The sequence below is a fragment of the Oncorhynchus mykiss genome, chromosome 9, assembly GCF_013265735.2.
Source record: "Oncorhynchus mykiss isolate Arlee chromosome 9, USDA_OmykA_1.1, whole genome shotgun sequence".
NCBI lineage: Eukaryota > Metazoa > Chordata > Actinopteri > Salmoniformes > Salmonidae > Oncorhynchus > Oncorhynchus mykiss.
In genome coordinates, this window is record NC_048573.1 from 63,460,725 (window position 1) to 63,475,007 (window position 14,283).

The 14,283-nt window shown below is 42.4% G+C and overlaps 1 protein-coding gene across 4 annotated transcripts in view; it reads left to right on the top strand.

The window, feature by feature from the left end:
- Window positions 1-238: 238 nt before the first annotated feature.
- LOC110532618 (nuclear factor of activated T-cells, cytoplasmic 2) overlaps window positions 239-14,283 on the top strand; it is a 52,714-nt gene continuing 38,669 nt past the window's right edge. Inside the window, exons 1-3 of one of the 4 annotated variants that reach the window (XM_021616674.2) lie at window positions 239-785; window positions 5,613-6,546; window positions 6,747-6,915. In XM_021616674.2, the coding sequence (XP_021472349.2) occupies window positions 728-785; window positions 5,613-6,546; window positions 6,747-6,915 (1,161 nt within the window). In that variant the 5' untranslated portion in view covers window positions 239-727. Of the gene's footprint in view, window positions 786-3,784; window positions 4,916-5,612; window positions 6,547-6,746; window positions 6,916-14,283 lie in introns of those variants that run through there. The other 3 variants (XM_021616671.2, XM_021616672.2, XM_021616673.2) reach the window with 3 other exon arrangements.

The following is a 14,283-nucleotide window of genomic DNA, read 5'->3' on the forward strand; positions in this document are numbered from 1 at the left end:
GAGAATTCCTCAAAAAGATTCCATGTTTGACATGACAAGCAAGCCAACCAATAGCCTAATTTTATTTCCAGCAACATATCCCACAGGTTCAAAACCAGACTGTAATTAAGTGAAAAGCCTATATGACTACTTCTGATTTTTACAACTCAATTAAAAGGTACAAGTTACAGTAAAGTGACCATCAAACATTACAATTGTGTAGCCTAAAACATTTATGTACTGTATATAGTATACATACTGTTTTCATTGTTTTTGCCTCTGTCCTACAGTAATTTATTCACATCCCTACAATGAAGTTATTGTGTGCCACTGTCTGCGAGAAGCCGCAGAAATGCCTTGGCGCATGAGCCGGAGACGTCATGGATTCCTGAGCGTGGGCTTTGCAGGAAAGCCCTGAGTCTCCGAGAGATGGAGCCGCTCCAGGTTTCCATGGCGAAGTGCATAAACAGGAGGAAACACTGAGGGAATCCCGTTATTTTACAGCATTGGACCATTATAAACACCCAGAGCAGGGAAGGAACCCGCTCTTGATACTCAAGTAATCCTCAGAGCAAGGAAAAGAAGTTCAACTATAGCTTGCTGGAGTCTATTTTAGTTCCATGTTTCTGAATTTATAAACGACTATTGGACGTCTAATACTTCATTTTTATTTTGCCTTTTACGCGAGTGGATTTCTATTGCTATGATAGGATAATATTTTTTTATAATAATTTTTACTGTATTCCAAATGTTTAGAGAATCTTGGAGCTTGGCACAGTACCACAACATGAGGTCGATGGATCAAGGTATGGATGCCGCGTGCTGAATTGTGATAATCTGGTAATTTATCAACCCTATTGATTTTCGAGTAGCCTAATAGCCTAGTCCTGGACGTATGTACATGTAATTTTACATTGTAGATTCGACAAAATAGGGTTTATGGACTCGTTAGTTGTCTAACGTATGTGGTATATCTGTACAGTTAGTGGTTTGGGAAATAACTGACGCCCGTGAGTTGATCAACCTATAGCCTACCAGGCGATGATTCGCTATTACATGCCCCCAGGACAGCCATTGGGGAACACTATAGCGCCGTGTAAGGTAGGCTAATGTAGGGGTTATACGTCATTGTAGTCACATGAATATGACGCTTCAGGTTATAATTCTAATAGTTTACATCTATTACCAGTAGGCTAACCTCATTCTTAAAATAACATTAATGACTCTATAATGGGCAGTAATGTATCAAAATTCATTATAATACTATAATGGTAAAGATGTATAATAGACATTGTTAGCTGTTACCTAAAGCGTATGGGATGGGACATTATTTCATTTGCATTATTCATTGTGAGTTCAGTATGTTGACTGGGTAGGCTGGGAGTTCAGTATGATGACTGTCCTTGGGAGTTCAGTATGTTGACTGTCCTTGGGAGTTCAGTACGTTGACCGTCCTTGGGAGTTCAGTATGTTGACTGTCCTTGGGAGTTCAGTATGTTGACCGTCCTTGTGAGTTCAGTATGTTGACCGTCCTTGGGAGTTCAGTATGTTGACCGTCCTTGGGAGTTCAGTATGTTGACCGTCCTTAGGAGTTCAGTATGTTGACCGTCCTTGGGAGTTCAGTATGTTGACCGTCCTTGGGAGTTCAGTATGTTGACCGTCCTTGGGAGTTCAGTATGTTGACCGTCTTTGGGAGTTCAGTATGATGACAATGCCAAGGCAAGAGACTTTCAGGTAAGGTATGCATGGCTATTTATCAGTTTGGTTGGGGATTAATAAATGTAACAAATTATAAAAATGTGTATTTCATTAATAAGCCCTTTCACACGTTTTTTGCTATCAAGGCATTATTAGGCTGCACCCAATTTTAGCATGGGACTCTTTTTCAGTTATTGTTGCTAAGAGCAATTAGGAGTAGGACCCACACATATTTCAGACTTCTGCTGTAAACCTTTACAATATAGCTATTGCGGTATGGTGTTATTACAAGACGTTATTACAAGTCTATAACAATGGTTGTACTGTAATAGCTGATACTTTAGGGTTTGCAGGTGTAATAACTACAAATGGTGTTGTTCCACTGTCAAGTTTATCACAAATATTAAGTATCCTATTAAAAAACATGTTTAGACACCAAGGAGCGCAGGCTGGGGTTTAAATTACAATAATCTGAAAACTTTCTCTAGCCTGATCCTAGATATGTATGTGCTGTTTAATCAACTCCTATGGTCATTGTCATGCCACAGCACAAACAGATCTGGGACCAGAAGTCAGGCTCTCTCAATTCAATGTAAATCAGGGCTCGTATTCATATAGCGTCTCAGAGAAGGAGTGCTGATCTAGGATCAGTTCCCATTGTCCTTTTAATCATATTTATTATAATCGAACATGCTAAACTGAGATCAGCACTCCTAGATCAGCACTCCTAATCTGAGATACTTTATGAATGCGGGCCCTGGTTTTGGACCACATAATGTTGTTTTTTAGTACGATCCGACTGAGCACATTGCACCCTGGGAGGTGCAGTTTGAACAGAGGTACATTCTGTGCTGTTTCATGAGTACAACCCACTAAGTGTCATCTTGGTTACGTATAGCGAGTGGCGGCCTATCTACAAGAGGATTCTAATATTCCATAACTCTGCATACATTAGGAAGAATTCTAAACAATGGGACCAGCGATGCTGGTTAGCAACGACATTGGTCCCATGAATCTGTTTATTTTTTAAAAGCTTCCTCATGGAATTATTAGGTTGTCCTGACCTGGGTATCTTCAACCTAGTCTACAGTACTTCCTTCACTCAAAAAAATGGAGGTTCAACGAGGGTTCTTCTAAGATGCTCATAGTTCTTAGAAGAACCTTAGCGTTCTTGGCACGGAAAATGACCCCCAAAAGGTTCTTCCAAGAACCCCATAAGAGGTGGGGTTTATCGAGGAACCTCCTTAGTTGGTGGGGGTTCTTGCAGGAACCTAACTGCCCAACTAAAACATTTGATTTTAAATTTGAAAGGACAGCAGAGGCAGGCACTTATCCGAACAATGTAAAGATCTCCTCAATTTAAGGTAAGGTTTGTCCCCTATATGATCTAAATTGATAGTGTTTTATGATGATACCATCTATCTTTTTATATTTGTGCAAATCTTTCTAAAACAGAAAATGGACACAATTCAATGGATATCAATTATCAAAGAGGTAAGAATATGTAGGCTATAAGAACATGTTGAAGGCTAGCTGTATTGGGTGCGGATGACTGAACTGCTCACTTTTGTGTCTGAAGGCATACAGACAAGGAGGCACACAAAGGTATGTCAATTAGTATTGGTATGTTATGCAGATCACATGTACCATCCTCACCTACATTATGGACAAGGTATGTGTATGAAACCATTATAAAAATAAAACAATCATTCACATTTACCACAAAAACCAAAGTATGAATACTGTCATATGCAGGTTTTGTTAAACATCTTTATAATTACTATTTTTTTGGATTCACAGATTTCACCCACTGCCTACACCTTTGATGAATATAACAGGAAACCTGTTCGATCACCATGCACTGCAAAATCATTCTGGCTATGGATACGGAGAACATCAACACATTAACATCAACACTCCAGAGGATATACCCATTGGACTTAGGGCTCTGCTGGGAGTTAATTTTTTTATTCTGCTATGCCACTAAAATCCTAATAAACACTGACAACTAAAAGATTGTGTTATTGTTTTGCGTATTATTAATAATAATAATAGGGGGGGGGGGGGGGGGGGGGGGTAGTTAAAAAATGAACCCCAAAAGCGTGTTTAAAAGGTTCTCTTGAGGAACCATTAAAAAGGGTTCTTTAAAGAACTTATAGAGCTTCCCCCACAGTTTCAATTTGAAGAACCCCGAAAATATACTCCAGGAATATTTTGTTTTTAGAGTGTCACAAACCTTTCCACCTAAACAGTCGAATCCTGAAGCTTTTTCCATTGGATTTACATGTAATGAACCAATGGCAGCTTTAGAAATGCCTTTGTCAAATGTAGTTTATAAAGGGTCTGGTATAAACATTTATTAGTACGTAATACATTCATTAGAACATAGACCATACCAGTGAACTTATTTTTTGTTGTTGTAATTATTCATAATTTAAATATTTATTGACTCATTGATACAGCATCTGGGATGATGGGTGAAAATGGATGAAAATGCTCTAATGCTCATCCAGTAAGCCAGTCTAACATCCGTTCATACTGTAGGCTATATAAGGCGGCTCTAGTTGGGCATATCTTTAGTTTGTATTAAAAGTTACAGTAAGATATCCCTATATACCATGCGTAATTGCTTGGTGCCAGACACCCGGGGGCAGCAGCACATCAACTGTACCACTGATGCAACTCATCACTATGAAGTTGTGCACCTGCAGCTGTTCTGTCAATGATCATAGGGAGGCGTGATCACTCCGCCTTTGACACCTTGCACCGTATTTATTTAGGGCTTCTATATGAAAATAGACACGCCTTATCTCTCTATATGAGGTTTAGTTTGAAAGAGGAAGTTTAGCTGCTATTACGTTGCACTCGCTGCTCGTTCTTTTCGCAGTTTTTTTTTTTACTGAGGCATCAGTGGCGTATTACCGCTTCAATTGAGCAAGTGAAGATTCTATCATAGCCTATCCACCTCCGTCAAGGCCTCTGACATCGCAAGGCCTTCGTGGATGAAGAGAACTGCCAGAGTAACATAATTGATTATACAAAATATCTGCTTCCTTTAATTTTTATTATAAGTAGATTGATTCAATAAGACAGATGAGCTCGTTTTACGACAGAAAAGACCCTAGTGAGTTAGGGCTGGAAGAAGAACTGAGTCAAGTAAACTGCCAAGATGAGTTGGAGTTTGATTACCTGTTTGAATATGAACCACCTTGCAACAACTTTCCCGGGGAAGATCAAGGTTTGTCCAATGGCTTGTCAAGTCTTCCGCGCGCTTTTCACATTTTAGATTTTCACATTTTAGATGCTTATATTACTTTTCAACGTAAAACGTTAAATGCAGTGGCGTCATTGAAAACAAATAAACAGCGATGTGATTTTGACAGAATGCGATTTTCCTTCCACTTATAGTTCTAGTAAACATTACTAAAAGGAAATTGATTTTTTTTCTCACAAAAATTATACAATTGATCCTGCATTTGCTCTGCATGTCTGTATACATTGTATAATCATGGCTAGCTTGTTTCAACACACTTTCTAACTGGAAAACATAATCTGTCATTTGTTTTATGTGCATGCTTTAATGTTTACAAATATTCTAACAGTCACAAGGGGCCCCATTTGATGATGTGAATAGTTTCCACACCTAAACCTTTTGTTTTCAATGATTGTTAATCAAACTGATCAAAAGGATTGAATAAAAATGATTGACAACATTATTATTTGAAATGGTTGTTTGTTGAATTCAAAGAACATATCATTTCTGTTTAATGTGGCTCTCATGTGTATTGCAAACATGGATCCAAAGTTTTGTAAGATGTGTGATTTCGGAGAAAACGTAATATCTTCAGTAATTTTACAGACAATGGAAAGTCCGTTTATAAATAATATATTTTCTTCTGATCATTTCTCTTCCTTGTTCCCTATCTACCTTTCAGCAGATGAGCCAAATCTCTCCTCACTGAGAGTCCTCAGTGCTGCATCTCATCTGGCATACCCCCTGGAGGAGACTTCCCCCTATGACATCAAGTGCAGCGAGCACAACCCAGAGAGCCTTTCTGGTTATGAACACCTGGAGGCTAAAAACTACCTGGACCACACCAGGCCTGGGGGTATCGCCCTGAGCCCCAGGATCGAGATCACTCCATCACGTGAGCTCTACAGCCATGGACGAGACTCCCTACAGAACCACCCTCTGAACATCAGTCCCCGGCCCACTCTGACCGTCCCTGGCCACGACAGCCTGGTATACCGAGAGCCCCAGTGCCTGAGCCCAGCCAGCAGCAACTCCTCCACCAGCTGGCACTCGGAGAGCTATTCCCCCTGGGCCTCCCCTTGCGTGTCCCCAAGTAGTGGCCAGACCGGGGCCGGAGACCTCTGCCCCCGCTTCCAGAACATCCACACCGGCTCCCCCCGCACATCCCCAGGCACTTCCCCCCGTACTGAGGAGGGCTGCCTCGGCCCCCGTTCGCCCTCCCCATCCATTAGGCCAGGATCCCGCTCCACCTCGCCACAGGGCAAGCGCACCTACGACATGTACAGGAATCCCAGCCTGGTCACTGGGATCCGTTCCCGCAGTCCCTCCCCACACGGGGGCCACGGGGAGCTCTCCCAACAGAACGCAAGTGCCCATTACGGGACCCCCAACAGTATGGCTGAGGCCATGAACGGCTACGGCACTGTCCAGCCTGGTCTGGTCCCCACCAAGGTAGTGAAGACGGCCAACCAGGCGTACGCCCTCTACCCAGAGAACCACAGGGAGGTCAACTACCTGGTGTCCTGTGAGCAAGACGTTAAGAGTAAAACTGGGGCGGAGTCCTTCTTTGTGATCCCTCCCATCTGGACCAAGCAGCTGGTCCCCAACCTTTGCAGGTGAATGGTGTAGGAAGCCTGTACTGTATAGATAAAGGGTGCAGTGGAATACTTTCTGCCTAACCAGGGACACACCCATATTATGAATAAGATTTAGTGTCTATTACATTGTATCAGTTATATGACTACATTAGGAGCCACGCTTTAGGAAGCCTAATCACAGACAATTAACCCTTTTTTCCATATCTTATTTCCTGTAGCATCCCATTTTCTTCTCTGCCCCCTCTGGAATGGCCTGTCCCCAGCCATACAGACAAGTACGAGCTCCATGTTGACGTGCAGCCCAAGCCTCATCACCGAGCCCACTATGAGACAGAGGGGAGCAGGGGAGCGGTCAAAGCCCCCACTGGAGGTCATCCTGTCGTCCAGGTACGCCGCTGGCTCTGTATCACTCTTAGAAAAGGAGGTGCTTTTGGGAACCTTTTTTGGTTCCATGTAGAACGTTTTCAACAAATGAAGAACCATCAAGAACCCTTTAGGAACCATTTGGTGAAAGGAATCTACAGTACGTTGCAGCAAAAAGTTAAAACACAAACCAAAGAGGGACAGGCGAAGAACCCTTTATGGTTCTAGGTAGCCCATTTTAATGTAGGACACTCTGAATAGGAAGGCCTGTTGCGTGTAATGGTATTTCCTAGTCATCATTACAGCATGTGGTACTACTGCCCTAGGGCCTGGCTTATGAAAATGACTACTGTGTGTTACCGTGTACGCTCTGTCATCCTTTACCTCATCTTTTCTCTCTCCCTCTATCTCTCATTCCTCTCTTTTCTTCCTAGCAGCCTGCCACACTCACTGAAATGAGTTATATCTTGCACTGATGTCTTATACATGGCAGCTAATGTATCCTCACACTAACTCCCATACTTACTACAGTAAAACCTTCCTAGACTATAATTTATTGAATTTTCTATGAACAATATACATTGAGTATACCAAACATTAGGAATGACCCTTTTGCCCTCAGAAGAGCCTCAATTCGTCTTAGCATGGGCTCTATAAGGTGTCAAGCGGTCCACAGAGATGCTGACCCATGTTGACTCCACTGCTTCCCACCGTTGTGTCAAGTTGGCTGGATGTCCTTTGGGTGGTGGACTATTCTTGATACACACAGGAAACTGCTGAGAGTGAAAAACCCAGCAGCATTACAGTTCTTTAAACACTCAAACTGGTGTGCCTAGCACCTACTACCAAACCCCATTCAAAGGCACTTAAATCTTTTGTCTTGCCCATTCACCCTCTGAATGGCACCCATACACAATCCATGTCTCAATTGTCTCAAGGCTTACAAATCCTTCATTACCCTGGCCCCTCACTTTCATCTACACACCTTACCCCTTTACACACTGGTCTCATGACAGTTGTCTCAGGAGGCAGGAGTGGTGAACTTTTAGTCAGGCATACTCATATGAAAAACAGAAATGTAAGCTGAACTTAAAGCGCAACTGAAGGCAATAACTTATCTGAGAGAAAATGGCCTTTGTGGCATCGATATTGTTCAGAAGCATTTAATCTAGTATCAAATTTACTACAAAGTGTAAATATGAACATTTTGGTAATAAAGTGACATGAATACGTGGTGTTGAACAAAGGTAGCTGAGTCTGACACAGTGAGTAAAATAGTCTACTGCTGCAAATACTAAACAGGCCATTTGAGAAGCCGGTTGCCATGGTTGCAGTGAGTGAGTCAGAATGAGGGGGACTGGGAAAAGTAAAGTGAAGAGTTCAGTCTGGGACTGGGAGGGAGTTTGGACGTGCCTAGCCAGCCACATGATTGGATGACACCAGGCACAACTCACTGACCATGAGAGACAGAAAATAGAAAGTGAGAAATGCTTCATTTCCACTCGGCCAGGTTCTGACAGTCAACAACCACAAGGAAGCTTTCATTACGTTGCCGTGGAAACGTTAAAATATGAACTGAAAATTATAGGCCCTGCTTAAAATATACAGACGACTGTCAACATGTGGAAATGTCTTCTATTAAAGAGCATCTGAACGCACTGATTCCACATCTATTTCTCTGTTGCTCACTAAGAAAACAAGATTTTTGTCTTGGGGTGTAGTTAGGTGGCAGTTACTGATGTTTGTCCCCCATGAGACACCATAGGAACAAAGCCAGTATCACTTCCTCAAAATAGTCCGAATGAATCTAAGAGAACTCTATAAATCTGTCATTAATTGAGACGTTTTTGTAGAGTATGGTTTAGTCGCACAATTTTACATCTAGCACAGGTGTCTGATGCAGTATTTATCAAGTTAAATGTGAGATATGTTGACTTAGGTACAGTGCATTTGGAAAATTATTCAGACTTCTCGACTTTTTCCACATTTTGTTACGTTACCCCCTTATTCCAAAATCACTCTGCACACAATACCCCATAATGACAAAGCAAAAACTGTTTTTTGAAATGTTTGCAAATGTATTAAAATAAATATATTGACATAAGTATTCAGACCCTTTACTCACTACTTTGTTGAAGCACCTTTGGCAGCATTACAGCCTTGAGTCTTCTTGGGTATGGTGCTACATGCTTGGCACACCTGTATTTGCGGAGCTCCTATTCTTCTCTACAGATCCTCTCAAGCTATGTCGGGTTGGATGGAGAGCGTTGCTGCACAGCTATTTTTAGGTCTCTCCAGGCATGTTCGATCGGGTTCAAGTCCGTGCTCTGGCTGGTTCACTCAAGGACATTCAGAGACTTGTCCTGAAGCCAATACTGCGCTGTCTTGGCTGTGCTTAGGGTCGTTGTCCTGTTGGAAGGTGAACCGTCGCCCCAGTCTGAAGTCGCGAGCGCTCTGGAGCAGGTTTTCATCTAGGATCTCTGTACTTTTCTCCGTTAATCTTTCCATAGATCCTGACTAGTCTCCCAGTCCCTGGCACTGAAAAACATCCCCACAGCATGATGCTGCCACCACCATGCTTCACCGTAGGGATGGTGCCAGGTTTCCTCCAGACGTGATGCTGCCACCACCATGCTTCACCGTAGGGATGGTGCCAGGTTTCCTCCAGACGTGACACTTGGCATTCAGGCCAAAGAGTTCAATCCTGGTTTCATCAGACCAGAGAACCTTGTTTCTCAAGGTATGTCAGTCCTTTAGGTTCCTTTTGTCAAACTCCAAGCGGGCTGTTCCTTTTACCGAGGAGTGGCTTCCATCTGACCACTACCATAAAGGCCTGATTGGTGGAGTGCTGCAGAGATGGTTTTCCTTCTGGAAGGTTCTCCCATCTCCACAGAGGAACTCTGGAGCTCTGTCAGAGTGACCATCGGGTTCTTGGTCACCTCCCTGACCAAGACCCTTCTCCCCCAATTGCTCTGTTTGGCCGGGCAGCCAGTTATAGGAAGAGTCTTGGTGGTTCCAAACTTCTTTCATTTAAGAATTATGGAGGTCACTATGTTCTTGGATGTTTTTGTACCCTGCCCCAGATCTGTGCCTCAACACAATCCTGTCATGGAGCTCTACGGACAATTCCATCAACCTCATGGCTTGCTTTTTGCTCTGACATGCATTGTCATCTGTAGCACCTTATATAGACAGGTGTGTGCCTTTCCCAATCATGTCCAATCAATTGAATTTACTACAGGTGGACTCCAATCAAGTTATAGAAACATCAAGGATGATCAATGGAAACAGGATGCACCTGAGCTCAATTTTGAGTCTCATAGCAAAGGGTCTGAACACTTATGTAAATGTATTTGCAAAAATGTACAAACATTTCTAAAAACCTGTCTTCGATTTGTCATTATGGGGTATTGTTTGTAGATTGATGAGGGAAAAAAAAGATTGAATCCATTTAAGAATAAATCTGTTAACAAAGTCTGATCCGCTGCGCTGCTGGGCAGTCTGTCACACTGTCTGTGTATTCTGCAGTTGGATTGGATAGAGTGCAATTGCTGCAGATGTGTATCCCGTGTTAGTGGGCAAGTGAGCATTGTTGAAATCAATACCAAACTCTCAAGTCATGACGAACTCATTTACAAAACTCAGTTTTGAACGAGACTGACTTTATGACCAAAATTATCCTATTTACACTTTGTAGTCAATTTTGACACTAGAATAACCGTTTCTGAACAATATCGATACCACATAGGCTGTTTTCTCTCAGGGAAGTTGTTTCTTGCCAGATGTACAGTTCAGCCTACATTGAACATGTAAAGAAGTGCTGCTAACTCTATACAGCATGTAAAAATTGTGTCAAAAGGGAACCAAACGTTACATTTTTGCTTTTCATTTTTTCACATGAGTATGCCTGACTAAAAGCTCATCACTCCTGTCTCCTGAAACACTGTCATGAGACCAGTGTGTGAAGGGGCCACCAATCCATGTGATGTCACTTGTTAAATCCACTTCAATCAGTGTAGATCAGTGGTTCACAAACTTTTTATAGTCCCGTACCCATTCAAACATTCAACCTCCAGCTGCGTACCCCCTCTAGCACCAGGGTCAGCTCACTCTCAAATGTTGCTTTTTGCCATCATTGTAAGCCTGCCACACATACTGTACGATACATTTATTAAACATAATAATGAGTGTGAGTTTTTGTCACAACCCGGCTCGTGGGAAGTGACACAGAGCTCTTATAGGACCAGGACACAAATAATAATAATATAATAATCAATAATTGTTCTCTTTATTTAGCCATCTTACATGTATAACTTTATTTGTTCATCAGAAATTGTGAATAACTCACCACAGGTTAATGAGGGTAGGCTTGAATGGATGCACATAACTCTGCAATGTTGGTTGTATTGGAGAGAGTCTGTCTTAAATAATTTTCCATACACAGTCTGTGCCTGTATTTAGTTTTCATGCTATTGAGGACCGGGAATCCACTCTCACATAGGTACGTTGCTGCAAAGGGCATCAGTGTCTTAACAGCGTGATTTGCCAAGGCAAGAAACTCTGAGCGCAGCCCTATCCAGAAATCTGTCAGTGGCTTCTGATTAAATAACATTTTCACAGAACCGCTTGTTGCAATTTGGATGAGGCTCTCTTGTTCAGATATCGGTAAGTGGACTGGAGGCAGGGCATGAAAGGGATAAGGAATCCAGTTGTTTGTGTCATCCGTTTCGGGAAACTACCTGCATAATTACTCACCCAGCTCACTCAGGTGCTTCGCTATATCACATTTGACATTGTCCGTAAGCTTGAGTTAATTTGCACACAAATCATAGAATGATGGAAAGACCTGTGTGTTGTCCTTGTTAATACAGACAGAAAAGAGCTCCAACTTCTTAATCATAGCCTCAAGAGAGTCCCTGTAATCCTAGATTCAGATCATTCAGGCGAGAAAAACTTGTCATCATGCAAGCGGTCAGACAAGGGAAAATTATGGTCAGTAAAGAACTTTAGGCTTGTCTCTCAATTTTAAAAAAACATGTCAAGTCCTCCCGGGTGGCGCAGTGGTCTAAGGCACTGCATTACAGTACTAGCTGTGCCACCAGAGACTCTGGGTTCGAGCCCAGGCTCTGTCACAGCCGGCTGCGACCGGAAGGTCCATGGGGCGACGTACAATTGGCCTAGCGTCGTCCGGTTTAGGGAGGGTTTGGCCGGTAGGGATATCCTTGTCTCATCGTGCACTAGCGACTCCTGTGGCGGGCCGTGCGCAGTGCACGCTGACCAGGTTGCTTAGGTACACGGTGTTTCCTCCGACACATTGGTGCGGCTGGCTTCCGGGTTGGATGCGCGCTGGTTGTGTTTCGGAGGACGCATGACCTTCGTCTCTCCCGAGCCCGTACGGGAGTTGTAGCGATGAGACAAGATAGTAACTAACAATTGGATACCACGAAATTGGGGAGAAAAAGGGGAGAAAAAAACACAAAAAAAACATGTCAATACTTTGCCCCTTTATAACCAGTGCACTTCTGTATGTGTTAAGTGTTACATATTATGCCCATATAATTGCATAATGCAGAAAATGCACGAGAATTCAGGGGCCTTACTTTAACAAAGTTAACCATACCAACACATCTTGACCACCAAAGTCCAAAGCTGTCCCGTACTTCCTTAATTGACCCCCCACAAACATACCAGGAGCCTTGCCAGGCCCGCCACATCTGTTGAGTCATCCAGCTGTAATATCCAGCTGCATATAATTCACTGGCTTGTATGTGAAGTAGTAATTGTTTCAAAACATCTCCTGCCATGTCACTGATGCGTCGTGAAGCAGTGTTTGGAGACATTGTCTGTATAGTTTTTTTGGCCTTTTCCCCCAGCATTGTCCCAGCATCTGAATTAAGTCCACCACAATAGTATGGGGCTTGCCTTTCCTTGCCACTCAGTAGCTCACCATATAAGATGCTTCTAGCCCCTTGTTCTTAATGGTATCTGTGGCTTTTATACACGTCTTACTTCTCGAAAGTTGTCTTTATTCTCGTTCAAAAAACTCCAGTGGCTTATCTTTCACATTGTCATGTTTCGTTTCTAAATGTGTGCGCAAGAGTGAAGGTTTCCCATGGAGAGGAATGGCTAATGTGATTGGATGTTACTTATTTGACTAGGCTACCTGTATTTGACATTGTGTTGTTATTTCGCTGAACACTAGATGGTTAACTTTTATTTTTGGCAGTGAAACGTGGCTCCTCAGGCGAGAAAAGAAACTCGCCCAAATGTATATGTAATGCCTGTCATCGGAAGGAGTGGACCAAAGCGCATCGTGAAAAGTGTTCATGATTTATTTTATTATCAAAAAACACTCGAACAAAGTAACAAAACGAAAGCAAACAGTTCTGTCAGGTAACAGAGACTAAACAGAAAATAACTTCCCACAAACACAGGTGGGAAAAAGGCTGCCTATGTATGATTCCCAATCAGAGACAACGATAGACAGCTGCCTCTGATTGGGAACCATACGCGGCAAAAACAAAGAAATAGACAACATAGAATGCCCACCCCAAATCACACCTTGACCTAACTAAATAGAGAAATAAAATGTCTCTCTAAGGTCAGGGCGTGACAGTATAGCCCCGTTGGAAAATACAAAATGTACTGTTTGAAAATGTGAATAAATTAAAATTCCAAAATATATATATTTTTCATGTGAATCACATTTTTATTTGGCGTACCCCCGACGGCATTACGCGTACCCCAGTTTGGGAATACCTGGTGTAGATGAAAGGGAGGAGACAGGTTAAATAAGTATGTCTAAGCCTTGAGACATGGATTGTGTATTTACTTATTTATAGGGGACAGTGCACATTAATCAAGATCAATATTACAATGAGGCAAAATTCATGTAAATGTGCCGGGGTTAGCCAAAAGCACATTTTCACTGTAGTTCCAGGGCAGCTAATTACAAGGCCACAATACACATACTCACTAAAACAATACAAAATACAAATACATTACATCCAATAATATATAATTCTTTGTGTGCCATTCAGAGGGTGAATGGGCAAGACAAAATATTTAAGTGCCTTTGAATGAGGTATGGTAGTAGGTGCACCAGTTTTAGTGCGTCAAGAGCTGCAACACTGCTAGTTTTTTCATACTCAATAGTTTCCGACACCTTGTAGAGTCCATGCCACGATGAATTGAGGTTGTTCTGAGGGCAAAAGAGGGTGCAACTTAATATTAGGAATGTTTTGTACACTCAGTGTATATACACACACACGCACACACAGACACACATGCATACACACAGATGCAGATTAGTGGAGAGACCAGCAACTACCTTGGAAGGAAGCATGCAAAAACCACAAAGCGTGAACTTGCAACTAAAAGTATCTGTCTAAA